At 42.3% G+C, this 25,053-nt stretch overlaps 2 protein-coding genes across 5 annotated transcripts; one reads left to right on the forward strand and one right to left on the reverse strand.

Moving 5' to 3' along the window:
- Positions 1-2,792: 2,792 nt before the first annotated feature.
- LOC123127195 (uncharacterized) lies at positions 2,793-11,656 on the forward strand. 4 transcript variants are annotated; one of them, XR_006462176.1, is made up of 19 exons: positions 2,825-3,001; positions 3,207-3,275; positions 3,420-3,601; positions 3,726-4,476; positions 4,589-5,491; positions 5,815-6,340; positions 6,435-6,506; positions 6,612-6,678; positions 6,804-7,784; positions 7,901-8,015; positions 8,126-8,294; positions 8,402-8,749; positions 9,172-9,343; positions 9,509-10,025; positions 10,120-10,321; positions 10,452-10,589; positions 10,710-10,860; positions 10,953-11,159; positions 11,285-11,656. XR_006462176.1 is itself a non-coding variant. In XM_044546773.1 (18 exons), the coding sequence occupies exons 13-18, from the start codon at positions 9,259-9,261 to the stop codon at positions 11,405-11,407; spliced, it is 1,515 nt and encodes a 504-aa protein (XP_044402708.1). In that variant the 5' UTR covers positions 2,830-3,001; positions 3,207-3,275; positions 3,420-3,601; positions 3,726-4,476; positions 4,589-5,491; positions 5,815-6,340; positions 6,435-6,506; positions 6,612-6,678; positions 6,804-7,784; positions 7,901-8,015; positions 8,126-8,294; positions 8,402-8,749; positions 9,172-9,258; the 3' UTR covers positions 11,408-11,656. The 4 variants fall into 4 exon arrangements, 2 of the variants coding, with proteins under 2 accessions (XP_044402708.1, XP_044402710.1); XM_044546773.1 differs by having other exon boundaries at positions 2,830-3,001; positions 10,710-11,159; XM_044546775.1 differs by having other exon boundaries at positions 2,830-3,001; positions 5,815-6,327; positions 10,710-11,159.
- A 1,580-nt stretch (positions 11,657-13,236) lies between these two features.
- On the reverse strand, positions 13,237-15,026 carry LOC123130535 (uncharacterized). Its single transcript, XM_044550409.1, has 3 exons — positions 14,891-15,026; positions 14,495-14,759; positions 13,237-14,396 (listed from the first exon to the last, which is right to left on the reverse strand). The coding sequence occupies exon 3, from the start codon at positions 14,221-14,223 to the stop codon at positions 13,312-13,314; it is 912 nt and encodes a 303-aa protein (XP_044406344.1). The 5' UTR covers positions 14,224-14,396; positions 14,495-14,759; positions 14,891-15,026; the 3' UTR covers positions 13,237-13,311.
- Positions 15,027-25,053: the final 10,027 nt, after the last annotated feature.

Here is a 25,053-nt window from a genome sequence, read left to right on the forward strand (position 1 = left end):
TGCTTCATGTGCTTAGTGATATGCTCCAAAACCCTCAGCTACTTTCCCACTTCCACATATGACCTAAACCCTAAGCCAAACTCGGTCCTACCGATTCTTCCTATCCGGCGCCACCGAGTTCCACTTGTCATAAGCCACTGCCAAACCCTAATCATTTCGGTCTCACCGATGGGATCTCGGTCTCACCGAGATGGGCTTGCAAACTCTCTGTTACCCATTGCAATATTCTCGGTCCCACCGAGATATGCAATCGGTTCCACCGAGTTTGCTTGGCCAAATCTCAGTTTCACTTATTACCCAAATCGGTCCCACCGAGTTTGAGTAATCGGTCAAACCGAGTTTTGGATTTACCCTAACCCCAGCACATCGGTCCCACCGAGTTGATCCAGTCGGTCCCACCGAAATCTCTAACGGTCACTAGGTTTACATTTTCGGTCCGACCGAGTTTATTGATTCGGTCCCACCGAGATTGGAAAACTGTGTAACGGTTGGATTTTGTGTGGAGGCTATATATACCCTTCCACCTCCTTCTCATTCGATGAGAGAGCCATCAGAACGCATACACCATTCCAACTCATATGTTCTGAGAGAGAACCACCTACTCATGTGTTGAGACCAAGATATTCCATTCCTACCATATGAATCTTGATCTCTAGCCTTCCCAAGTTGCTTTCCACTCAAATCTTCTTTCCACCAAATCCAAATCCTATGAGAGAGAGTTGAGTGTTGGGGAGACTATCATTTGAAGCACAAGAGCAAGGAGTTCATTACCGACACACCATTTGTTACTTCTTGGAGAGTGGTGTCTCCTAGATTGGCTAGGTGTCACTTGGGAGCCTCCGACAAGATTGTGGAGTTGAACCAAGGAGTTTGTAAGGGCAAGGAGATCGCCTACTTCGTGAAGATCTACCGCTAGTGAGGCAAGTCCTGTGTGGGCGATGGCCATGGTGGGATAGACAAGGTTGCTTCTTCGTGGACCCTTTGTGGGTGGTTGCTTCTTCGTGGACCCTTCGTGGGTGGAGCCCTGTGTGGACTCACGCAACCGTTACCCTTGGGTGGAGCCCTGTGTGGACTCGCGCAACCGTTACCCTTCGTGAGTTGAAGTCTCCATCAACGTGGATGTAGGATAGCACCACCTATCCGAACCACGGGAAAAACATCCGTGTCTCGAATTGCGTTTGATCTCTCCAAACCCTTCCCTTTACATTCTTGCAAGTTGCATGCTTTACATTCCGCTGCTCATATACTCTTTGCATGCTTGCTTGATATGTATTGTGTGTGTTGAAATTGTGCCTAAACTCCACTTAAACCAAAAAGCCTAAAAATTGCAACTTTAGCATTAAGTGTCTAATCCCCCCCTCTAGACACATCTACTTCTTGATCCTACACAATGTCGTATCATTACGTGTACACGGGTCTTTTACGGCAGTTAGTATGCGTAATTTTTGATTTTCTGCATTCGGGATTTCATTTTTGCGCGGGCGGAAAGAAAACAAAGTCAACCAGCATGTAGTAGTATGTAACTGGCTTATAATAATAAGCTAAGTATAGCAAATGATTTTGCATGATTTAACTGTCGGAAGGTAGTGTTCACAAGTAACTGCAGTAGCTAGTAAAGATAACTGACACACAATTTTTAAATAGTCTGTCCTCTTTTTTTCACGCAAGGATTTAGTTAGCAAAGATATCTGTCAGAAGGGAGTGTTCATAGCTAAGTGTGGTAGCTATTAAAGATAACTGCTGAAGAGGGCTTTGTTAACTGGATAGAATATGGTGCTTTGTGTGCATTAACTTCCTCAAATCAGTGTTTAGGTTCAACAGCCGTATCTAATATAAGATAACTACCTCGAGGGAGTGTGCATGTTTTTTCTTTTGCCTTAGCTAGCAGAGATAAATGCTTTGGGGGTGTATTTTTTGCATTTTTCATTGTAATAGGAGCGTATTTATATAGTTTTTTGCAATCAAGGATTGTCGTGCTAACTGCCATCTTTTACATAGGCTAACTGATTGAGAAGTATGAGATAACTCTGTGGATTTGTAGTGAATTAGCTAATTTCCTTATGAGATTTGAGCTAACTTTTTATAATTATAATGCTAACTGTTGTATATGGACGCCCTCGCCTCCACGTGTTTTTATATAATTTTGTTGTCTTCTTTTTTGGACGCAAGTATTGTGTAAACTGTCGCAAGTGAGCATATAGTTTTAACTGCAGCATCTAATATAAGATAACTGCCCTTTAGGGAGTGTCCTTTTTTTCCTCGTGTTAGCTAGCAGAGATAACTGCCCGCCGCGGGGCTGTTTGGGGGGGGGGGGGGTAAGTATGAGTTAACTGCAAGTGATTGGGTTTTTTCGTTTACTAACTGACGGGGCACGATAAACTATTTTTGGTTTTCTCTTTCTTTCTTTTTTATATAGTACGCAAGTCATCTGTTTTTTATATGATTTTTTGTCTGGCTAACTGCAATTGATTCACTGGGTTAACTTGTAACTCATTTTTTATGAGTAGTAATTGTTTGTTTAGCGCAAGCTAACTGCTAGTAGTTTTTGTTTTGTGCTAACAGACGTGGATGATCAGCTTTTGATTAGTTAGGTTGAGCAAACTGATGGGGTACATTTGGGCTAACTGGGAGGGGAGAGGGTGTTGGCGTGTTGGGCTAACAAGCGTGTGCGCTTGTGGACCTATATGGGCTTTTTATTTTTATGCGTCATTTCGTCTACTTGTCGGACTATTACCACCGCCGTCTCTTGTGGACTCTCTGTCTTAACTGCTCCATTTGCGGCCCTCTGTCTTTATTTTCTCTCGCCAGAACTCCTTCCTTCGCCCTAGGGCAGACGCCGCGGTGCCGTCACCAACGATCGCTTCTAACCCTAACCAACCGGCCGTCGGGCGGTGGTATTTGTCGGAAGAAGGAGACGCCGTGTTTTTGTTCTGCCTCGCGCGGCAGAAGTCGTCTTCATCCTCGCCGTTGGATCTGCAAGGGGGTCTCGCCTATTCTTCAGGTATGTTTTCTTAAGGTTTTCGGCGCGGGAGGGAGTGGTTGGGTGTGTTTGTATTAGTATCAATTCTCCTGAATTCACCTTGGTACTATGGCTGCGGGGCAATTTGATTCTTGTTTTGATTAATTTCCATTTTTCGATTTATGTGTCATGTCTTCAGTCTTAAGTTTCTATCTAAGTTGGGGTCGTTTTCTGTATGCATGTACAGGCGGCGGGGATTGTGAGGTTTTTGTTTTCCTCGAGATGAGTTCGATTGGAAGGGGTGCTGGTTGTGCTGGTTAGTCAACATATATCAGTTAATTGCACATAAATTCAGAAATGGAAGCAGTTAACTGCTTTCTTTGTTTTAATTTTGTGTCTGTATGTTCATCACGAATTTTTCTTGTTAACTTTTCCTATCCATGTCTAAATATGCGTGTAGGAGTTTATGCTGCTGCTGTAGCTTTGGCCAAGGTGTCACTAATTAATCGCGAAGGCAGTGATGGGGATGCAGGTGAGAGGGTGGTATGGTTGATACCAAGGCAAATGCCAGTGGAATAAATGAGTCATTCAAAGTCGATGGTGTCACCTGCGCTTCTCATATCGGTGCTGACAGTGTTGAAGGTTTTTTGTTGGAATTTGTTCAGATTCATTTAGTTTTCCTCATTTTTTTAGTTGCTATTTTGAGTTGTTGTATTTTTTTATCTAATTGTTTTTCCGGGTGCATTTTTTGCTCTTGAACTTGCAGGTATTTCATCGTCAGATGTTAACAATTTGATCATGCATTCTTGCCGTGACATCAATGTCGAGCATGTTGCACCCAATTCCCCACTGCCGTGCAACATGGGTGTGCCTCCCAATGTTGAACCATGTATAGCTTCCGGTGGAGACAATATTTCGTGCAGGCTGACTCCAGCGTGGTGTGATACGCAATCGCAGTCAGTCATGGGCAATGAGATTGTTACACAGGATTATATGGTCTCACGGCAGTTAAGGAATGAGGAGATAAGGCAGGCAGAGAAGCGGAATTTTTTCCAGAGAAAGTTGATGCTCATGAGAGGAAGAAGCGGTTGAGGCTCCCCAAAGGTGTAGTTGATTCCTCAAATGTCACAAGCAATTCTCATGTTCCAGATGCATGTGCTGGAGTCCGTGTGCAAGTTGGCACATCACTGGACGTCTCTGCTAGTCTGAATGTAACTGCAAACATGGGTTCGGTGAGTGAAGGCGGCCCTACAGTATCTTCTAGCCAAGGGAAGCGCAGGGTAGTTGTTGCAAAGATTAAGCATGGACTTCGTGGCACCCATCCCACCAGTGGTGTAGCTAGTAAAATTGTTGATCCATCTCTGCGTCAGAGTCCACGCATTGCTAGTGGTCCAGTGGTTGATCGTGTCTATCCGAGTGTTAAGCTTGACGGAAAGCATGTTTCTTTCGAGGGCTCAGAGGCTGGAGGTGGTTGTAGAGGACCTTCTGTTGATGGCATTAGGCTCGACTGGAATAATGTATATGTTCTAATCTATGTTTGTTTGTTCTTTTTTCCTTTTTTTGGTAAAATAACTGAGTTGTTGTCTGCATGCTAACTGCCTTCTTTTTTGCTTGTTTTTCCATTGGTAGGTTGTTCCTAAGAAGCGTCGGCCCAAGGTTGTTGGGAGTGGACCAAACAAGAAGGCGGCAAAGTCCACGACATCAAATGTTGGTGCTTGCGATAGGATCAATGTAATTGTTCGATGTTCTTTGGGAGAGGTTTCTGAGGCAGTTGCTCTACTTGACACACGACATAAAGATATTGTTCGTAAGGCTGGTTTTGGCTGTGTATTTGACTGGGTTCTGAAGGGCAATGTGTCGCGCCTTCTGATGTGTCACTTGATGAAGAATATTGACACGGCCACGATGCGCATTGACTGTGGCCCTAATAAAGTTCTTGTAGTCAACAGAGAAACCGTGCATCAGTGTTTTGGGTTCCCGATGGGTGATGACACAGCTCCCAGGCCAGTTGATAGTGGCCATGACGAGTCAATGGCTAGATTTAAGGCGGAGTTGGGTTTCAACAAAGCTTCTGTGGTTGACACGGAAGACCTGAGGGCTGTGTTGAAGCATCTTGTAGTCGATGAGTCAAGGGACGTGCTTGCTGTAAAGGTTTTCTTTGCTATCCTTTTCTCAAAGATGATATGCCCAGGTCCTGCTGTCCGTGTAGGCAGGGAGGCGGCAATGCTAGATGGTATTGTTTTTGAAGATATGGCAACGATGGATTTTTGCCAGTTAGTAGTGGATGAGATAAAGCGTGCAACTATGAGATGGCAAGATCCAAATATCATTGAAGCAGGTCCAGAAGGTTGTGGAGTAGTGCTAGTCCTTATGTATCTTGATTGTTGCCTACTGAAGGGCGAGTCTGTGATGCATGTGCAGACTCCGCGTGCAAATTTCCTGACAGAGAAGGTGTTGAATTCAATTTTCTTGAAAGAAATTATAAAGAATGGTGGGAAATTTCTGGATGGCTATGTTTTCGGAAAACTTGGGGTCAGTTTTTTCAACTTATATGTGTTCTTTTCTATTTTTAGTAATTGTCTTTTTAGTAAGTTTTCTTACGTGTATAAAGTTTAGCTAACTTCACCTATTATGTGGAGCTAACTGCTATCTCTCGAAATGTTTTTCGGTCGAACTTAACATTATTTTAACCCTTTTGTTTAAATTATTTATGTTCATAAGTGCTTTGTTTTTAGTTTTTTTACAGATAGTTAACTGGCTTAAGCCTTGTTCTTAACTTCAGCTAACATTATGTTCATTTTCTTAATCCAAAGTACTCACCGGTTTTTTGTTTTTTGTTTTTTTACTGTGCTCAGTGGAAATCCCGTAACCAGATTGCATATTGCCAGCAAGTTTCCCCTGGGCAAAGTCGTGATCGCGACTTTCATGATGCTCATGTCCATATCTGTGCTCCGAAACAACATGCACAGAATGAAGATGTAGCCTTTAAAGTACAAAAATCTAGTAACACCACGGATGATGATGGTGTATTTGAGAAGATTGATGATTTTTTACGGAAGGTGAATGAGTTGGCTGATGAAGTTCCCACGACGTCTGATCGTCTGATCTGCATTGCTGGCAATTTTCCTGAAGGCATGGACCAAGAGAAGAATCAATGAAGGAGGCTACAGAGCGTGATGTTGCTATCATTAGTAGTCTCCGGAGTGCGACATCACACATTCGCACTGCTTTTAACCATTTGAAGAAGAAACAAGATGCGATATGGAAAGGCTTTGAAAATGATGCTCGTATTATTGTGAGTCAAATTAGCAAGCAGAATAATGATGTGTCTGCCCCCGTACGTGACGATGATTGTACTGATCAACGGGGTGAGGAGGAGAGGTGATCTTTTCCTTTTTTTTCTCTTCGATCTTTTACGCATGGTGATTAACTATCTCGAACGAGATAGCTAACTGCTGACCTTATTGTGAGTCAGATTAGCAAGCAGAAGAATGACGCGTCTGCCCCCGTGCGTGATGATGATTATACTGGTCAACGGGGTGAGGAGGTGAGGTGATCTTTTCCTTTTTTTCTCTCTTTGATCCTTTACGCATGGTGATTAACTGTCTCGTACGAGATAGCTAATTGCTGACCTTATTGTGAGTCAAATTAGCAAGCAGAAGAATGACGCGTCTGCCCCCGTGCGTGATGATGATTATACTGGTCAACGGGGTGAGGAGGTGGGGTGATATTTTCCTTTTTTTCCTATCTTCGATCTTGTACGCATAGTGATTAACTGTCTCGTACGAGATAGCTAACTGCTGACCTTATCCCCCCTCAACATCATACATGCATGTTTTTTCAGGTTGTTGTTGATGCGTAGATGACGATGAAGATGATAAGCTAGAGCCCCCTGCTGAATCTCCTCCGCATGATTTTAGTGATGACTACGCCATTTATGATGATTGTTTTGGTGGTGATTCTGATGGGGGTTGCAATGGTGTTGATGACAATGTTGATTATACCAAGGGAGTTTTTGCACCAGGCACAGCCTGTAGCCGAAGGTGATTGTGACAAATCTAATGAGCCAGAGCTTGGGCAGCAATTCCATGCTGGTAGTGTTGACATTTCTGAAGGGAAGCAAGTTGGGTTTGATTGTCAAGGTGGCATGTCAGTTACGATTGAAGGTGGTTTAGAAGTAAAAGATCGCGCTTCAGATGATTCAAGTCGTTTTGTCGCTGACAATGTTGATTGTGGTCCAGGTTTGCTTGATGCTAGACAGGCACCTGAAGGTGCTTGTGCGGGTGTATTTGTCATGGATGGCCTTGGTGATGATGTCAATCATGTAGCAAGTTTTGAAGGAAAACAAGTGTTGAAGGATACAGCTATGCCTGAAAGCATTGGAGCCGGAGGTGATGTATTTTATATTCCGGTGTGCGAAGTCCTTGTTGTTGACGGAGCACGTGCATCGAACAAGGACGCGAAGCCAGCTGTTGTTCTGAACTTCTGAAGGATGCTGCAGTTGTGGACTCCCATCGAGGTGGTGATGCTCATGCTAGTGTTGCAGGCCCTGAGGACGCAGGTGGTTTGAATGTGTCTCATGTGATATATAAATCAATTTTTGATGGTGGTGCATCTGCTCCTGCAACACTTTCTGGGAATCCTGTACAAGTACCCGAGGGGTTAGCTGCGAAGTTGAAAGATATAATTTCAAAAGCTACGTTGCACGGTAATTATAGTAATGAGCCCCAGCCTGAAGTTGAACCCAACGTTGACAAAGTTGGTGTTGATGGCGCTTCCGAGGAGACAGATAGTGATGACTTGGGATTGTCAGTAAATGAGATAGGTAGCGATTTTCTTGCTGCTTTCTTGGTGTATGGGTTGTTTGCTTTTTTTTCCTTTTTATTAACTGCTTAGTATCATTTTGCTAACTGCTAACCTTTGTTTTACCCTTTATTGTAGGTTCATCTCAAATAGTCTCCAGTTTTACGCAAACCCCTGCTACACCGGAAGCGGTGCAACGCATGAAGGACTTATACTTTGCTGTTATGAGGTTAAGGAAGGACAAGAATAAAAAGTATGTACCAAACATCATAGTGTTTCGTCCTTCCCCCATTTCTGATTTGTTGCCAACATTTTTATTCTTTTCATTTGTTAAAAGGTTTTTGTGCTTTTTTTCAATACTAGGGATGAGGTGCTGTTTGAGAATGCGTTTTGCAAAGCAACTGTCAAGCAGGTTGCTGAGTCTTTCAGAGTTGGTGGCATGCTGAACACTACGGTTGCTGCTGTAGGAATTTTTCTTCTTCCTTCGAAATACCAAAATTCTTCTAAGATGGTGGCTCCATTTCATATTTCGGTAAGATCTTATATACATTATTATAGTGTTCATTTTTTCTTGTTTTTTCATGAGCTTTTTATAGCTAACAGAGATGTTTCTTCATTTTGCACCTATCTATCTGGAAGGGGTCCTTTGATAATAGGCACTTGATCAGATTTTTTTGCTGCCTATGCCGATGAGCCGCTGGATAAGAAAGACATTGTACTCTTTGGTGTCTTTGACCCTCCAGCTACCAGGGAAGGTGCGGGGCACTATTGTGTTGTTGCGTTAAACATCAAGCATCGTTGTTTTGAGCTGCTTGACTCTTGGCATCTCCCTGGTAGTGAGAGTGGCATAAGGGTCATAAACAGGATGGCAAAGAACATCAAGCAGCTTTGGAGGAATGGCTCGTCTGATCGCAAGAAGAAGTTGGATCCGTCAAACATTGACGATTTCTGTTTGCACCATGCCGTTGTGCCCCAACAGGAAAATCCGTAATACATCTTTTTGCTTCTTCTTTTATGCCTAGATTGTGTTATTTCTATTTTTAAATATAACTGACGATTAGAATTATCGTTTTTACTCTTTTTTTGTTTTTGTTTGTCTCTTTAACTTTTCTGGAATCTGCTCAAGCGAGATTAAACCTAACTGCCATAATAGTGTTGATTATATGCTCATTTTTTTTCATGTCTGTAAATTAGGTCTATGTGAACTAACTGGGCAAGTGTTATTAGCTAACTGAAATATCTTAGACAATGCTTTTATCAACTATTTTCTTTCATGTATCTTTTCAAGCCAACTATCACATAACATATTCATATGGCTGGTAACTGCACAGCTGGACTGACTAACTTGCAAATCATGACTTTTTTTCATGTGTGCATGCTGATAATAGTTTAATAATTTTTTGATACAGCACCGACTGCGGTTTTTTCATGAATGAACTGCTAGAGACATATGATGGTGAGAGTTATGCTGCATTTTCTCAAAAAGATATATATATATGGTCAGGGTTCAAACCTTGTACAGGTGGATTACTTGTGGGGTTTTCGACATTAATATTCGTGAGGTGCTGGGTTATTCTGGAGGTATTGCTTTTTCTTTTTTGTTTGCTTTTTTGTTGGTTTGCATTTTAGTTTTATTTTTTTGGTCGTCCTATTTTATTCTCAGCACAAGGCCCCTTTCTATATTTTTGTCCACGCGCTCAAGTATCTTACCCGTGTGCCCTTCTTTTTGTGGTTTTTGTGTGGCAGATCTAGGGCTAGACGAGCCTAAATTTAGTTTATTCGAGGGCCAATGTGAGACACTAGAAATTCAGGTAATATTGGATGATGAAATATTGAAGTTAGTCCAAGCTGTTAAAGTAAAGAAAGGCGGCGTGGAGTCAAAATCAAAGGGGGTGGCTTGTGCTGTCTCGAAGGTTGTGGATCGTGGTGTGGAGAGTGATGATGATTCTTTTATGCCTCCGGTGCCTAAAAAGTGTTTGCGGCCCATAGCTGCTAGTCCTATCAAAGTGGCAGTGAAATCGCCTCTTGTTCTGAGCGATGATGATGATGATGATTTTGTTTTGCATGGTGAGAGAACAGTGTTCACCAGGAGCAAATCAGTGGAGGAGCCATTGGTAGTGTCTAATAAAAGGCTAGTTTCTCTGTCAACTAGGCTACGAATGCCTGTGCATGCACTCAAGCCATTCATGTTTCCATTCGTGGCTGTTGCAAAACAAACTTTGGACCTAATACTTAGCAAGGAGTTTCTTGACAAATATGCAGAGTGAGTCCAAGTTTTTCTTTCAAAATTCTTTTTTCATTTTTTGTTTTGGTGCTACTTCATGGATCTTTTTTCCTTTTTGTTTTTGTCCCCATAGGGTCCCTCTGTTTAAGTGCACTCCTCCAACTGGCGACGATTTTATAGTTGATGCTAAATGTCTGGTTACCTGTTTTGGTCCCGCTGGCTGCATCGATACTGAGTTGATGGATCTTCTGATCAGCTATTGGAAGGGAAGCCCTGAGTGCAACCATGTGTATAAATCTGGAGATAGGGTGTTGCTCAGCCCGTATGTGATAAATGTACGATAATTTATTATGAATCAATCTTTTTGTTTTTTCTATGTTCATTTGTCGTCTTAGCCGGCGCGCCCCGCCTTGCCCGCTCACCGATCATTGTAAATTCTCATCATGTGTTTGTTATCTTTGCTAGTATCTTCTGGAGATTGATCCATACCATCGACCAGTTGATGAAGATGGGCAGGAGGTCTCGGGGCCGCCTTTCAATGTTAAACTTGCTGCTCAGAAGTTCAAGTTATACATTAAAGAGAACCCGCTCGCTGCAAACCTGGTTAGTGCATGCCATTTTTGTTGCCAATTTTACCTTTTTTGTAGTGTGGTCATCTAAACTGCTGAGACAATTGTAGCTAACTTGCTAGGTTATTTTGTCGTCTAATTTGCATGTTCGCAGATCAAGCTCCCATATTGGAATCTGAATCATTTCACACTGTATACTATGAACAAGTATCGTGAGTCCCTGGATATCCATGACTCATGGAGATACACTGGGCGTAACCTTTCAAGGAACAGATTCCATGGAGAACGTGTTGAAATCATATGTGGTCTTTTTTCCACTTTTTTTCCTTTTTTACGTTCCACGTGCGTGCTGTTCTTTAAAGTATTTGCAAGTCTCAATTTTTTCTGTTTTGCACAGATGTCCATGATGTCGTTGTTGATGAAGGAGGTGTATGGCGAAGCTGGATACAACTCTTCAAGGCAGCCCCGTTGGGAACATCTGGCAGATAGATGTAGCTATGCAAAAATGCCAGAGCAAGGGGTTAACGAATGTGGCTTTTACATGTTAAAAGCTGCTTATCTGTATGATGGCACCAAGCTAGTAGAGGAAGTGAAGAAGCGCGATGTAATTTTTGCTGGATCATTTCTTTTTTTCAATTAACTGTTTTTCATGTTTTTGTCTTGATTTCCATTTCTTATTATCAGATATAGTAAAATGCTAACTGACACAACAATCTTGTTTTTATGCAGCCACATTCTGCCTACTGGAAGGCCGAGTGCCTTTTTTATGTTCTTTTTCACCCTAGTAATGAGGTTCGGCGCGACCAGTGGCCGCGGGAGATGGCTGACATTGCTAAGTTGTTACAAGCGTAGTCGCAGTATAGCGGTGCAAGTAGATGAATATGTGGATGTGTTTTTATGAAAGTTTTGTTAGTTTTTTGTATTTTGTAGCAAGCATGTTAACTGCATCATTATGCACATGCAAGTATTTGCTCCGATGTGTAGTTTACATTTGTGCATCAAGTTAGCTGCTATTGAGGATGCTGTTAACTGCACTACTGAGGTTAATTGTACTATTTTCAAGAAGGTAACTTCATGTCGTGGAGGAAGTTAACTGCACTTCAGAGGGCATTTTTATTCGATTTCTACTAAATGTTTTCGGTGCAAGTTAACTGCTAGTCGAGAGGAAGTCTTTTTGTAGGTGGCCCAAATGTTTTGTAGTTGTCAAGATAACCATTTTTCTATTTGTAGGAGGAGGATAACAGACGTAGTTATAGCATGCTAACTGCAAGACTATCGTATAGTCAAGTGCAATTGTTTATGTGACAGAAAAGCCAATCACATAGTGGAGCTAACTGCACTACCTAAAGATGGCAACTTCCTGTAAAGGATGAAGTTAACTGCATTGTTTCAACTGGTACCTTTCGTTTTATTTTTATAACTTGGCACACGAGTGCGTGAAGTTAACTGCCACATAGGAAGCTAACGGTTGTAGTTACAACATTCTAACTACAATATTTGTTATATAGCCAAAACATATTTATGTAGGAGGGAAACTGTAATATAACTTCTCTATCTCAAGATGTTAACTTCACGCAGTGGAGTAACAAAAAAATAATCACATATTTTTAAGCTAACTGTGTTTTGTAAAGGTGCTAACTTCTTGTAAAGGAGGAACTTAACTGTATTGTTTTTCAAAAGGTAACTTCTTTTTATTTTTATTTTTAAGCAATTAGGTGCACGAATGAGTGAAGTTAACTGCTATAGAGGAAGCTAACGGACGTAGTTACAGCATTCTAACTGCGTGATTTATTTTTATAGCCAAACATTAGTACGGTGAAGTAAACTTGCCTATCATGGAGGTAGTTAACTGCACCGTCTGAAGATGGTAACTTCATGTCGTGGAGTGAAGTTAACTGCCACATAGGAAGCTAACGGATGTAGTTACAACATTCTAACTGCAATATTTGTTATATAGCCAAAACGTAATTGAGTAGGAGGGAAACTGCAATATAACTTCTCTGTCTAAAGATGTTAAGTTCACGCAGTGGAGTAACAAAAAAACCACATATTTTGAAGCTAACTGTGTTTTGTAAAGGTGCTAACTTCCTATAAAGGACGAACTTAACTGTACTGTTTTTCAAATGGTAACTTCTTTTTTCATTTTTTCTAAGCAATTAGGTGCACGAATCAGTGAAGTTAACTGCTATAGAGGAAGCTAACGGATGTAGTTACAGCATTCCAACTGTGTGATTTGTTTATATAGCCAAACGCTAGTACGGTGAAGTAAACTTGCCTATCATGGAGGTAGTTAAATGCACTGTCTGAAGATGGTAACTTCATGTCGTGGAGTGAAGTTAACTGCATTTTTTTCCTTATACTAAATGCTTTTTAGCAACTAAACTACTAGTCAGGAGGACTACCAGTTAACTGCACTGACTGCATGAAGTTAACTGCATTATTTTACAGGAGATAGCTGAACCCTTTTTTATGATTAGTTTTATGCATGCTAACTGTAGTAATGCACCCAAGTTTGTAAGGATATTTTCAAGGAATTTATTGTCTTGAGGATCTTTACATGCTAACCGCAGCAACACACTCATGCTAACTGGACCTTTTAGAAAAACATGCTGAGAAAGGAGAGGGGAGGGGGAGGTAATTGCGTAATTCTAAAAGTGCAACAGAGTGGACTAGTTTTTACATGCAAAAAATGACATGTTTTTTACAAGTGCTATATATATATATGTTTCACATGTGTTTCTATATATTTTCTTTTTTCAATTTTTGAGCCTCCTACTCCGTCTGGTTGGCACCTGATCTCCTTTTGCCCCTGCAAGCTTCCGAGACGTTGTAATGTGCTTTCTATTACTTGCCCCGTCCTGTCCCTGATGAACCATCTGCTCTGTCATTTCCAGAATCTCATTGCCGATTCTGACCACGTCGCACGTACGAGTGTTGTGCCCTTCGACCTTGTTACATTTTTTGCATCTTTTCTTGAAGATCTTGCCTTTCCCAACATCTTTGTTTGTGTGCATCCTCTTTGGTGAAGGCTCTGCGTATTCGTCACTATCACTTGTTTCATCACCGTTGTCACTCATATTTTCGCTGTCGTTGATAGCTTCCTCCTTCATAGTTGCTTTCGACAACAGTTTCTTGATAGTTGCGGTGACCTTGGAATTGTCCATAGGCCCATACGTTTTCTCATGTGCTTGCAGTAGATTTTGTTCTAGTTTCCTTTTCACGCAAGTTCTTTTGTTGTGGCCACTAATCATATTGCAGTTGCTGCAAAGTCTGCTCCCTAGTGGCATGCCATCTTTTCCAATAACTGTCTCTGGCCTAGCAGGTTTTGAACTGCTTTTCTCCCTGATTTCAGCTGGCTTTTGTTCTTGTTTCATGGCTGAACTTAGTTTGTTTCTACTCTTTGTTTTGCACACTGGGGGTGGGTGTATTTTATTGCAATCATCATCCATACTTGACTTCTCAATTGCTGGATCTTTTTGTTCAGCCATATCAGGGGCAACTTCATTTTCATCTACAGATGATTGTTTGCATCTCGTTGACTCCACGTCATCGCCGTTCAATGCATCCGGCTCTGGTTGCACCTGTTTCAGGCATGTCATCAGCCTATTGTAAGCTGCATCTGTCTTTACCCCCTTCTGCACAGTCTTCAGTGTCTTGTTTAGCAGCATTGTGCGGCGGTATTGAATTAGTGTACCATCCGCAGTTGTATTTCTGTGGTCTCTATGGTTGAATGCTGAGTCACTGTTTGCATCCCTTGTGTATCGTTGCAGTATATATCGATCTTGTATTATAGCTACTCAGAGGTGTTCTAGCAGCGCAATTATGTGATGGCAGAATAGTCCTGATAGAATTGACATCATTTTTATTTTGTCAGTTTGATCTTTTCTTTTTATTTGCCCAGGAAGAAGATATGCATGATTATTAGTTCTTTTTTCTTACCTGTGTGATCAAAGAGTTTGCACTCGCATTCGTATTCGCCATTTGTTTCATCAGCAACCACTTGAAATTCGTGCCTTGACCATGCGAATTTTTTCTCCTGGTTGTAGTGGTGTACGTAGTACTTCGTTGGATGCTCATTAGACTGTTTGATTCGGAAGGCGCTGCTTTAAAATAGTCTTTCGCCGAATAAGTTGTAGACCGCGCATGTGTACACGTCCATCAGCTGTTTCTCAAAAAGGTACCTACTGAGAGGGTTCCTGACACCCTGTAACATGGTACACGCATTGTCGTTAGCGATATAATTTTGCTACTTATAAACGGCCGAGTTATGAATTAACTGTCAGAGTTATGAAAGATAACTGCTGCAAGGTTTTATAATGTATGAGTTGCTCTTACCGTTGAAGCTATTGTCTCGGCAACCTCAAGCTGGTGCCTCTTCTGTATGCATTCATTGACCTGTCTGGCAAATATGTGAAGCACTTGTGTTTCTTTCACGAAACCTTTTTTCAGGATATGATTCATGCTTTCGCTTCTCTGTGTTGATGTCATTCTAGCGCAGAATATCTCCTTCCAGTATACAGATATCCATGTTGTTCTCTCTTCCCATAGGCCCAGTAGGATGGTGTCATTCTGTAAGTTGTACCTGTCCATGAGGTCGTGCCATGCCGCTTCAAACTCTACTGGCATGAGTGGATGGTTAAGGACTGCTACGAGGTCTTCCTTAAATGTGTCATGTTCTGAGTATAATTTTGACAAATGATCTTTTATTTTCTTCATAATGTGCCATCGGCAGAGGCGGTGATGAGTTCTGAGGAAGACCTTAGGTATAGCTGCTTTCATGGCAGGGCATTGATCTACAAAACAATGTTTTTGTTATTTATTTGGTTGTTTTTGTTATTAAAAAAAGTAGTATGCATAACAAAGGATTAAGTGCTAGGGCTTGGAGGCATTGGAGTCAATACCTGTTAGTATGCAAGTCGGGTCTTTTCGCATGCACCGTTTAAAAGCATTAAAAATCCAGTCGAATGAGTCGCTACTCTCATTGCCCACCAAGGCAACTCCAAAAATTGTAGATTGAAGATGATTATTCACACCGACGAAAACCCCAAAGGCATGTGATACTTGTTTGTTTTGTATGTGGTGTCAAACGTGACGCAGTCACCGAAATCTGCGTATGCAGCCTGGCAGCTAGCATTGGACCAGAATATATTTCTGATAATTTTCTTACCATCGTCATCAGTTCCAACATCTACATCAAAGAAGAAATTCTCATTCTCATTCTTCATCTCCTCAAAGAATGCAAACAATTTCTCCATGTCATCTTGTGAATCAGTCCTCGCAAATTCTGCTTCGCTGCGAAAATGATTGAATGTGTTAGCTTTCTTCCCACGAGACAAGTGCACCATGATTATATAGATAACTGCAAAAAAGTGAACACAACAACATAAGTGATACTTACATGTTAAGCACGTCCTTGTCTGTAAAAGGAAATTTGTCACGCCCACCAGATAACCAAGAAAAGGAGACCCATGATATTCACATGCTTAACATTTGTCTTATGCAGGTCTTTTATGTATTATTTCACTGTTGGATCTATCGTCTTGTGTGAATGCAGAACACAAGCGCGGACAGGCTGTTGAGGAGCTTGTGGTTGTGTTCAATCACAATCTCTTTGACAACACAAGTCTCGTCGTCTCTTTCTTTCAAGAGCATCATTGTCTTGCAATCAGTTCTTTTTGCTACTTTGTTGCGCTGACGATCTGCATCGTGAACAGAGGATATGTATTTGCCAGAGTGTACGCAATATAAGTAGCATTTCTTCTTATTTCTCTGTCCTTTCCTTATGCTGAACCCAGCATGTTTGGCATAGTCATTAAAAAATTGAATGCATCGTCATATGAATTGAATTCCTGTCCTAGCACTGGAATTAGTTGAGCAGGAATGTCTGGGCTCTGAAAAAATGCAAATAAGGACCATAAGTGATTTTTTTGCTTTCATATCTGCAACTTTTGTATATAAAAAAGTGAAAAAATAAAGATGTCTGATCACTCACGTGCGTGTATGATCTGACATCTGCTGGTGTTTGCAAGTGTCCATGATGTATTGGACACGATGGTGTGACGATAGGCACATGGAGTAGTGGATCTCGCGGTGGTAGCAGTCTTGACGAGGTCGGTCTGTTGCTGTGTTTCCTCACGGGATGTTGGCTCCATAATGGCTTCTTGAGGAAACCGTTTTGAGCAGAACCTTTGTTGCTGAAGTTGATTTGCCAAAAGAAAATTGTGGATGCCCAGTTTTGGTGTCGGCAATGTCTTCATCTTTCGCTGGCGGAACACCATGCGACGAGTGTTCTGCTTGCACAGGTGCTGCAGCTTGCACATGATCTCGTGTTTTTTGGTTTGAGAAGATAGACAGGCTCCTAGTCTTGATCTAAGGTTTGTTGATCAACAACTTTAGTCCAGCTTTCAATGTAGCCAGTGTCCGTGCCATTATTAGCTCCATTTTCTACCTGCGTTAACAAACATTTTTTCTTGTTATCATTAAAATACTAGTTAATTAACAAACAGTTATCTGTATACAAGTAGCGACCAAAATGTGAAACTGAAAATATGTTTAAACTTTAATGGCATGGGGAGAGGTAAACTAACTTGTTAACAAGGGGAGAGGTAAACTGACTTGTTAACAAGGGGAGAGGTAAACTTTAATCGTTTTTGTCTTTTTACCTCACTCATCTCTATGATTGGTTCCAGCATGCTTGTGTGGTGTCGTCGTTTATGCATAGGTCCATGTTGCGGTACACTGCTCTCATCACCAATTGTTGATGGTGGTGGGTATCTTGTAGTTTGTCGTACCTCTGGCTTCAAGATGTACACTTGCTCATTCTTTTCTGGGTAATGTTGGGTGTCGATCTGAACGGTCCAGCAGGTAATCTCATCACCTTCTGTGTTACCATTATTTCCTAGTTCTAGGCTTTCTTCCATAGTTGATTTGTTTATCTGTAAGCTCATAACATAAAAACATATAGTTAACTATCGGCAGACCGAATGCTAACTGATCATGGACAAACAGTACATTAACATCCAACTTTTTTGTTTAGATACCACACAATGAGTGGAACAATTAACTATTGGCACACTGCAATCCTAACTGAAGGATGTGCAAAAAAGTTTTATCCCAGTCTTCAATTTTTGTTTGATAGCACGGGCAAACAGGGGGGAAACAGTTAACTGCATTAATCAGTGTTGGTATGTAGAAGATCATTTTCAGTAGTTACAAAGCAAATCATAGTGGGAATCATTGCGCAGTTAAGCACAAAGAATGTAGCAGTTATGTAAAGGGAGTATAATAGTTTTGTTCATAGTTGATCCAACTGGTCGAGTCATTTAGCAGTTACGCACAGAGAAGATAGCAGTTATGTAAAGGGAGTGTAGCAGTTATGTTCATAGTTGAAGAAAAAAGTACCTGAGCTGAATTAGATAGAGGAGGTTGCCGTCGTCCAGCAGCTCCACATTGCATGTGAAAAGCGCCGAGCACGTTCATCTGCGCCAGAGTTAGCTTCCGCTTGTTCCCGGGAGCTTCAGAACGGATGGCTGAGAAGTTTTTGAAGCGAGAGAGTTGGGTTGCTAGCGGAATCGTACCAAATCGATATGTTGAGTTCGTCGGCTTCATCCTCGACAAGGGGCCAACAGCCTTCTCAATTGATTCCATCCAGGGGCGAAACTTGTGCGCCGCTGCAGCTGTGCACTCCCTCGATCCGGCTGCATTGTCGGTTGCTCGCGCGAGGCGGGGAGAAGCTACAGTTAACCAGGGCGAAACTGGCCGCCGCTACCGCCGCGCACCCCCTCGCGCCGCTGCCGCCGTGGCTTGCTTGCGCGAGGCGAGGAGAAGCTACAGGTTAATCGAGGCGAAGCCGCCACCTCCGTCGCCCGCTCCCTCGCTCCAGATGTCGTCGTCGCTCGCTCGCGGGCGCCGTCTACTAGCTGTAGCTACCAGTGGTCGGTCGGGTGGTTGGTGGATCGAGATCGGTCAACGATTTTGATTTGTGGCTTCCTAATACGGGGGGTTCCTAGATAAGCTTATTTAGGAACTCTAGAGGGGGGTTCCTAAATAGTCCCACCACACATATATATATATATATATATATATATATATATATATATAACTACATGTGGGTGTTAGCAAGATCATTTGTGTGTCGCTATGCGAGTTTTCATTCATTGTCCGAGAAACGGGAAAAAACTTTAAACAGTTCGGCCGCAAGGTGCGGCCAGAGGCGTAGGCCTTATTGGTATTTTAATTACAGGGAATGCATATAGCTAGAAATAACGAAAATCATTGTGTCACCGTGGCGTGCTCTCACGATCGCATGGAAAAAATTTGGTAAAGTTTGGCACAAGTTTTGGTGCTCGCACCTTCCATACCGGAGCATCTCACAAGAAGGATCATAGTTTTCAAAAGGAGACGCGGCACTTCGGACTCCAAATCGTCGGTGACTACATCGTTCTGCCTCGAAAAAAATCATGATAAACAATTACGGATATACCCTTGGTTTGATTTTCTGGCCCATTTTCGAGGTCTCGTCTGCTATATTTAAGTCATTTTTTGCACTTACCTTGCATTTAGTGCATATAAAGTCAAAACCCTACTACAACAACATGTGGGTGTTAGTTAGACTAGCCACAATGCGTAGTAACTTAGACTAGAAAAATGTATATGTTACTAGTCTATGTTACTAACTCTATAGTGGAGAGTAATATATGTGTGGTGTCATCCAGTCAAAAAAATATGTGGTATCATGCAACACTTTATTTATTAGGTTGTAGACTCATCTTGTCTTGGTATGTGTGATGTTACAATAACTAGCTATGTTACCACATGCCCCTATTTCCTCATTAATTACTCTCCACATCATCTGTTTTGCCTAGAGATGTGTGATGTTACCACCTATGTTACTCCCACTGTGGGTAGTCTTAGGATGACTGTAATGGGGAGTATCATATACTAGTATCATGTGTATTATACTACATCAGTAATGCATGGTATCATATGTTGGTATCATATAGGACTACATTTATTGCCATGCATGACACAAAGTAGCACATCATTTAATATGATACGGTATCATGATATGATACTCAAGCATATATTTCTTGATTTAATTCTATGCCACCTCATCAACATTGCTTAGTTGGCATGCATGATATGCCTATGATACTCCCATTACGACCAGCCTTAGCAAAGAAGGCGTACAAATCATTTGTGTGTCGCTTTGTGAGTTTTCATCCGTTTGTCCAAGAAGCGGGGAGAAATTTCAAACATTTCGACCGTGAGGTACGGCCACCGGTGTAGGCCTAGTCAGTATTTTAATTACAGGAAATTCAGATGGAGTCCGGACATCATCAAAATCGCTGTGTGCCCGTGGCATGCTCTCACGACCCCATGGAAAAAGTTTGGTAAATTTTGGCACAAGTTTTGATGATCTCTCCTTATAATCGGAGCATCTCACAAGAAGGATCATGGTTTCCAAAAGGAGACGTGTCAATTCAAACTCCAGTGGCCGGTGACTTCATCGTTTGGCCTCATAAAAATTTCCACGGTACGCTATCACCATTATACCACGGGTTTGATTTTTTATGCATTTCAGGTATTGTTAGCTATATTTAAGACATTTTTTGAATTTAACATGCATTTTGTGCATATAAATAAAATTACAACCGGAATTGCATTGGATGTCGAAAGGGATGATGATTGTCGTTCGATCTAGGAGCATCCAGTGATGTAGACGTGCGATCCGTGGGGTTTGGGTTCTGGCCAATCAGAACACACAACTCAGATTGTGCATGCAGTTTGGTCGGCACACGACTTCCATGACCGGACTGTATGCTATTTGCAAACCAGATTGCATATCTACTGTTCATACATACCGGAGTGAGATCAATTGAGTGTGCTACCTCTATGGTATAATAATATAATTAACAGTTCATATTCATTGCCTGAGCTGACAGCATATCAAGGTCAACATATTAATGGTTCTTACATCAACAGAAAACCGAGCATAACTCACAAATTCAGTACACATGACAGTTCTAAATTGAACGATTAAGTTGTAGGGTAGGCATAAAATTAAACTAGTCTGACAGCTTAATTCCCATGTATATGGGGGAACTGGGATCATTACGTTGACCCCAAATGAACTTGAGTTTTCTGATGATTTTATGCTTCTCTGTTAGAGGGGTGCGTGATCCCTTGGCTGGCAACTCAGGAAATTCATTGTATTCGTCCTCATCGGCAACATCCTCGATACTTAGTACCCTCCTATTCCCATGCATCACCACATGGCAGTTCTTATGCAAGGGGTCTTCCGCATAGAAAATCTGGGTGGCATCGCTGGCAAGAATGAACGGGTCCACGTGATATGCCATCGTTGTCCTGTTAACACAGGTCTTCTTGTAATCATCACCATCTACCTTACTAAGAGGGATCCATGTGCACATGAATAATGCCACCTTAACTTTCACATAGTTAAGCTCCCAAATCTCTTTGATGGTTCCATAGTATACCCGTTTATCAGCTTCATTTACGGTCATGCATTCTATTCGAACAGAGTTGTTCTGATATGAGGTAGTGTAGAATGCGTAGCCATTTAGGTCATATGCTTATTACGTCAACACCGTAGGTGATGGCTTTTGTGCCAGCCACGTAGCAATGTCATCGATGGATCCTTGTGCCAAACGATTCTTCAGCCATTCAGCATAGTTCTTAGTATGCTCCTTCATCTCTACATCTGATGGATACACCATTGGTAAGAAGCTTTGGCGTATCTCCACCAAGTATTCTTCGACATAAGCGTTGAGAACTGGCCTGATAAGCAGTACCGTCAAATGGGCTTTCTCTGCCAATTCTTTGGGTGCAGCCTTTTGCATGCCAGCAAGGACCAGCTTACCTTTCAGCCTTCCCTCGCGGCGAGAGAGGGGCAAACTTATAGGTCTTTGTTTCATGTATTCGGTGCAAAACTCAACCACCTCCTCTGCGGTATAACCTTGTAGGATGCTTGCCTCTGGATGGTTTCGGTTCCGACAATAGCGCTTCAATATTCCCATGAACCGCTCGAAGGGATACATGTTGCGAAGAAACACATGACCACAATACTTTATCTCATCGATAAGGTGCACAGTGAGATGGACCATGACATCAAAGAATGACGGTGGGAAAACATCTCTAGGTTGGACAATATTCTTGCAATATCCTCTTGCATATGATCCAACTCTTCAGGATCTACAACTTTCTGCCATAGTTGGTTGAAGAAATCATAGAGCTCAATGAGTGTGTTTCTTATATCTTTGTCCATCATATTTCTGATGGCCACTGGGAGGATTTGTGTCAACATTACGTGGCAATCATGTGACTTCATGTGTCCCAACTTCATTTTACCTAAGCTCACATCCACGATACTTTTGATGTTTGCAGAGTAGGAAGAGGGTGTCTTAACTCACAACAAATAGGTGAAGAACCCTATTGCTTATTTTTTACTGAAACTGTAACTCTGGCGAGCGTTGATGAATTTGTTATCATCTTCTGCTCCACTCTTGCGTTTTGATTGATCAGCAAGCATATCGGTCGAGCCGTGCACCATCACCATCCTTTGTTATACCTTTAATCTTGAGCAAAGTACCAAGGATGCTTTCACATACGTTCTTCTCTATGTGCATGACATTGATGCAGTGACGTACACGTAGAATCTCCTAGTAAGGTAATTCCTAGAACACCGATTTCTTCTTAAACACTTGACCGTTGGGTGTTTGTTTCACTGTCAAAGCGTGCTTCTTGCCAAGCACAACATTAATTTGTTTAGCCATGTTGTGGACCACCTCCTAGCATAGGGTCCTGGGCCCACATCTACCTCTGCCATACCATCAGATTCAGCTTTCATATTTCGGTATGGGTGATTTCTCCGTAAGAACCTACAATGATGCAAATACACGGTTTTGCGCAAGTAAGGAAGAAATCTGGATAGTTATCCTATCCATGCATGTGACACACCCTACATCTCCCTTTGTTTTCTGCCCCAATGTGTTGCCTAATGCCGGCATATCTTGAATGTGTGCAGCAGCATCACATGTAGATCGAAAATCTCCTTTTTGTAAGCATCATAACATTTTACAATAGACACATCTATCCACACTGTCAGCAGTTCTTGTACTAGTAGCCAAAAGTAAATGTCGATGTCATTTCCAGGTTGCTTTGGGCCTTGGATAATCATTGAAATCATAATGTATTTTTTCTTCATACACAACCAAGGAGCTAGCTTATAACCGGCCATGTGTTGTGATTGGTGCTCATATCGCCAAAAGGATTCATCCCATTAGTACACTCCCCGAGCCTTAATACTTCTAGGATCCTTGGCAAAGTCTTCAAACTTGTTGTCGATTAATTCCCGTGCCTCATATATTTATCTGTAGTTCGCTCATCATGATGCCACCGCAACCTCTTTGCCTCTCTAGGGTTTGCAAACAAACGCCTCAACCTTGGAATTAAAGGCAAGTACCAAACAACCTTGAACGGGATTCCTGTCTTGATCTCGTCGTCCAATTTGTACTTGTCCTGTGCTCTCCTGCGCTTGTATCATGCATGCTTGCATGTGGGACATGCAGGCAAATCTTTGTACTCACCACGGTGCAATATACAATCTTTCACACAAGCGTGTATTTTCCGTACTTCAAGTTCCAATGGGCAAACAATTTTCTTCGCTTTGTTCGTGCTTTCGGGGTGCACATTATCTTCCGAAAGATTTTTTTTGAAAAGACCTAACATCTCTGTGAAGCCCTTGTTTGATAGACCGTTTGCAGGATTAAATCTCAGAAGCGCCAAGGTGGCACTCAACTTGGAATATTTCTTTTTGCATCCTGGATACAATTCTTTCTTGGAGTCTGCATCAATGGTTGGCAGATCCTTGTACTCAATCATTTTCTGGGCCCTTGAAATCTGCAATCATAGCAGAAAAATCTGGCATATCAAGATCGTCATCGTCCGTGTCGCCGTCTTGGTTTTCTAGTGGGCGTTTCGGCTTTCCGGTGTTCCATTGGTAGCTTGACGCCTCTACCCCGATGTTAGATTCAACATCCATGTGACACTGACCGGGGTTTGGCATCTCGCAGCCCTGGGTATATTCATCCATGACCTTCTCTTCACTGTGTCTGGTCCAACGTGTATATCCATCAATGAATCCCCGAGAGAGTAAGTGCCACTGGACACCTACAACTTCACGTGACTCTGTATTGGCACAATGAGTACATGGACACAGGATGTAATCCGCACAACCAATTCTCCTCTTTGTACTTTCAGCCAAATTCATGAACACCGTCACACCACTGATAAAATATGTGTTTTTCAGATTCTTCATCCATTCAGATCGTTCCATCTACACCACACGAATGGTAATTAAAAACAAAACAACAACATTAATACACAGATTAACTAATGCCCAAAGATGCGTGCATAAATCACAAGGTTTTATTTTCATAATTACCAAGGGTGTTCCATATTGTTATCCAGACGTGCAACGACAAAAATTAATGGCCAGTCAATTTACACGCACAGTACTACATCACTACCCTTAGGAATTGATACCTTAATTAAGCCACTCACGAAAAGGATACCTTAATTAATTAGCCACGTGGCACGCCGAGGCAGCAGGGTCGAGGAGCATAGCTTAGTGCGGTTGCCTCTTGAAGTTAGACCTCCACTATCCTGCCATTGATCGTGATAGATGCGCTCGAATCACGTCGCCGCCGACCTTAATGATTGAGCTCCTCCTATCTCCTGCCGTAGACCGATGACTGACCTCCTATGATACCGCCACCACCCACCGACCGAGGATTGACCTCTTCTTCGGTAGCCGATGCCTAGGCTGCCTCCGCCATCTCTATTGGTAGAGCAGCAATTTTATTTTTTTGATGGATATCCGCAGAGCGGCTGTTTACACGGTATCACTGTAACTCAATTATATGTGCAGGGTAGTGTTGGGGGACGCAGTAATTTCAAAAAAAATCCTATGCACATGCAAGATCATGGTGATGCATAGCAACGAGAGGGGAGAGTGTTGTTCACGTACCCTCATAGACCGTAAGCGGAAGCGTTATGACAATGCGGTTGATGTAGTCGTACGTCTTCATGATCAACCGATCCTAGTACCGAAAGTACGACACCTCCGCGATCTGCACACGTTCGGCTCGGTGACGTCCCACGAACTCACGATCCAGCAGAGTGTCGAGGGAGAGCTTCGTCAGCATGATGGCGTGATGACGGTGATGATGATGCTACTGGAACAAGGCTTCGCCTAAGCACCACTACGATATGACCGAGGTGGATTATGGTGGAGGGGAGCACCGCACACGGCTAAGAGGTCAATGATCAACTTGTGTGTCTATGGGGTGCCCCCCTCCCCATATATAAGGGAGTGGAGGAGGGGGAGGGCCGGCCCTCAACTATGGCGCGCCCTGGGGAGTCCTACTCCCACCGAGAGTAGGATTCCCCCCTTTCCATGTAGTAGGAGTAGGAGA

The sequence above is a fragment of the Triticum aestivum genome, chromosome 6A (genome assembly GCF_018294505.1).
Source record: "Triticum aestivum cultivar Chinese Spring chromosome 6A, IWGSC CS RefSeq v2.1, whole genome shotgun sequence".
Classification (NCBI taxonomy): domain Eukaryota; kingdom Viridiplantae; phylum Streptophyta; class Magnoliopsida; order Poales; family Poaceae; genus Triticum; species Triticum aestivum.

What these genes read in the sequence shown, in the direction of transcription:
- LOC123127195 (XM_044546773.1), top strand. Translation starts at nt 9,259, where the DNA reads ATGGTCAGGGTTCAAACCTTGTACAGGTGGATTACTTGTGGGGTTTTC. An exon ending in ACCCGCTCGCTGCAAACCTG is followed by an intron (nt 10,590 to 10,709) that starts GTTAGTGCATGC and finishes GCATGTTCGCAG; the next exon opens with ATCAAGCTCCCATATTGGAA. An exon ending in AGGAAGTGAAGAAGCGCGAT is followed by an intron (nt 11,160 to 11,284) that starts GTAATTTTTGCT and finishes GTTTTTATGCAG; the next exon opens with CCACATTCTGCCTACTGGAA.
- LOC123130535 (XM_044550409.1), bottom strand. Translation starts at nt 14,223, where the DNA reads ATGCTGCTAAACAAGACACTGAAGACTGTGCAGAAGGGGGTAAAGACA.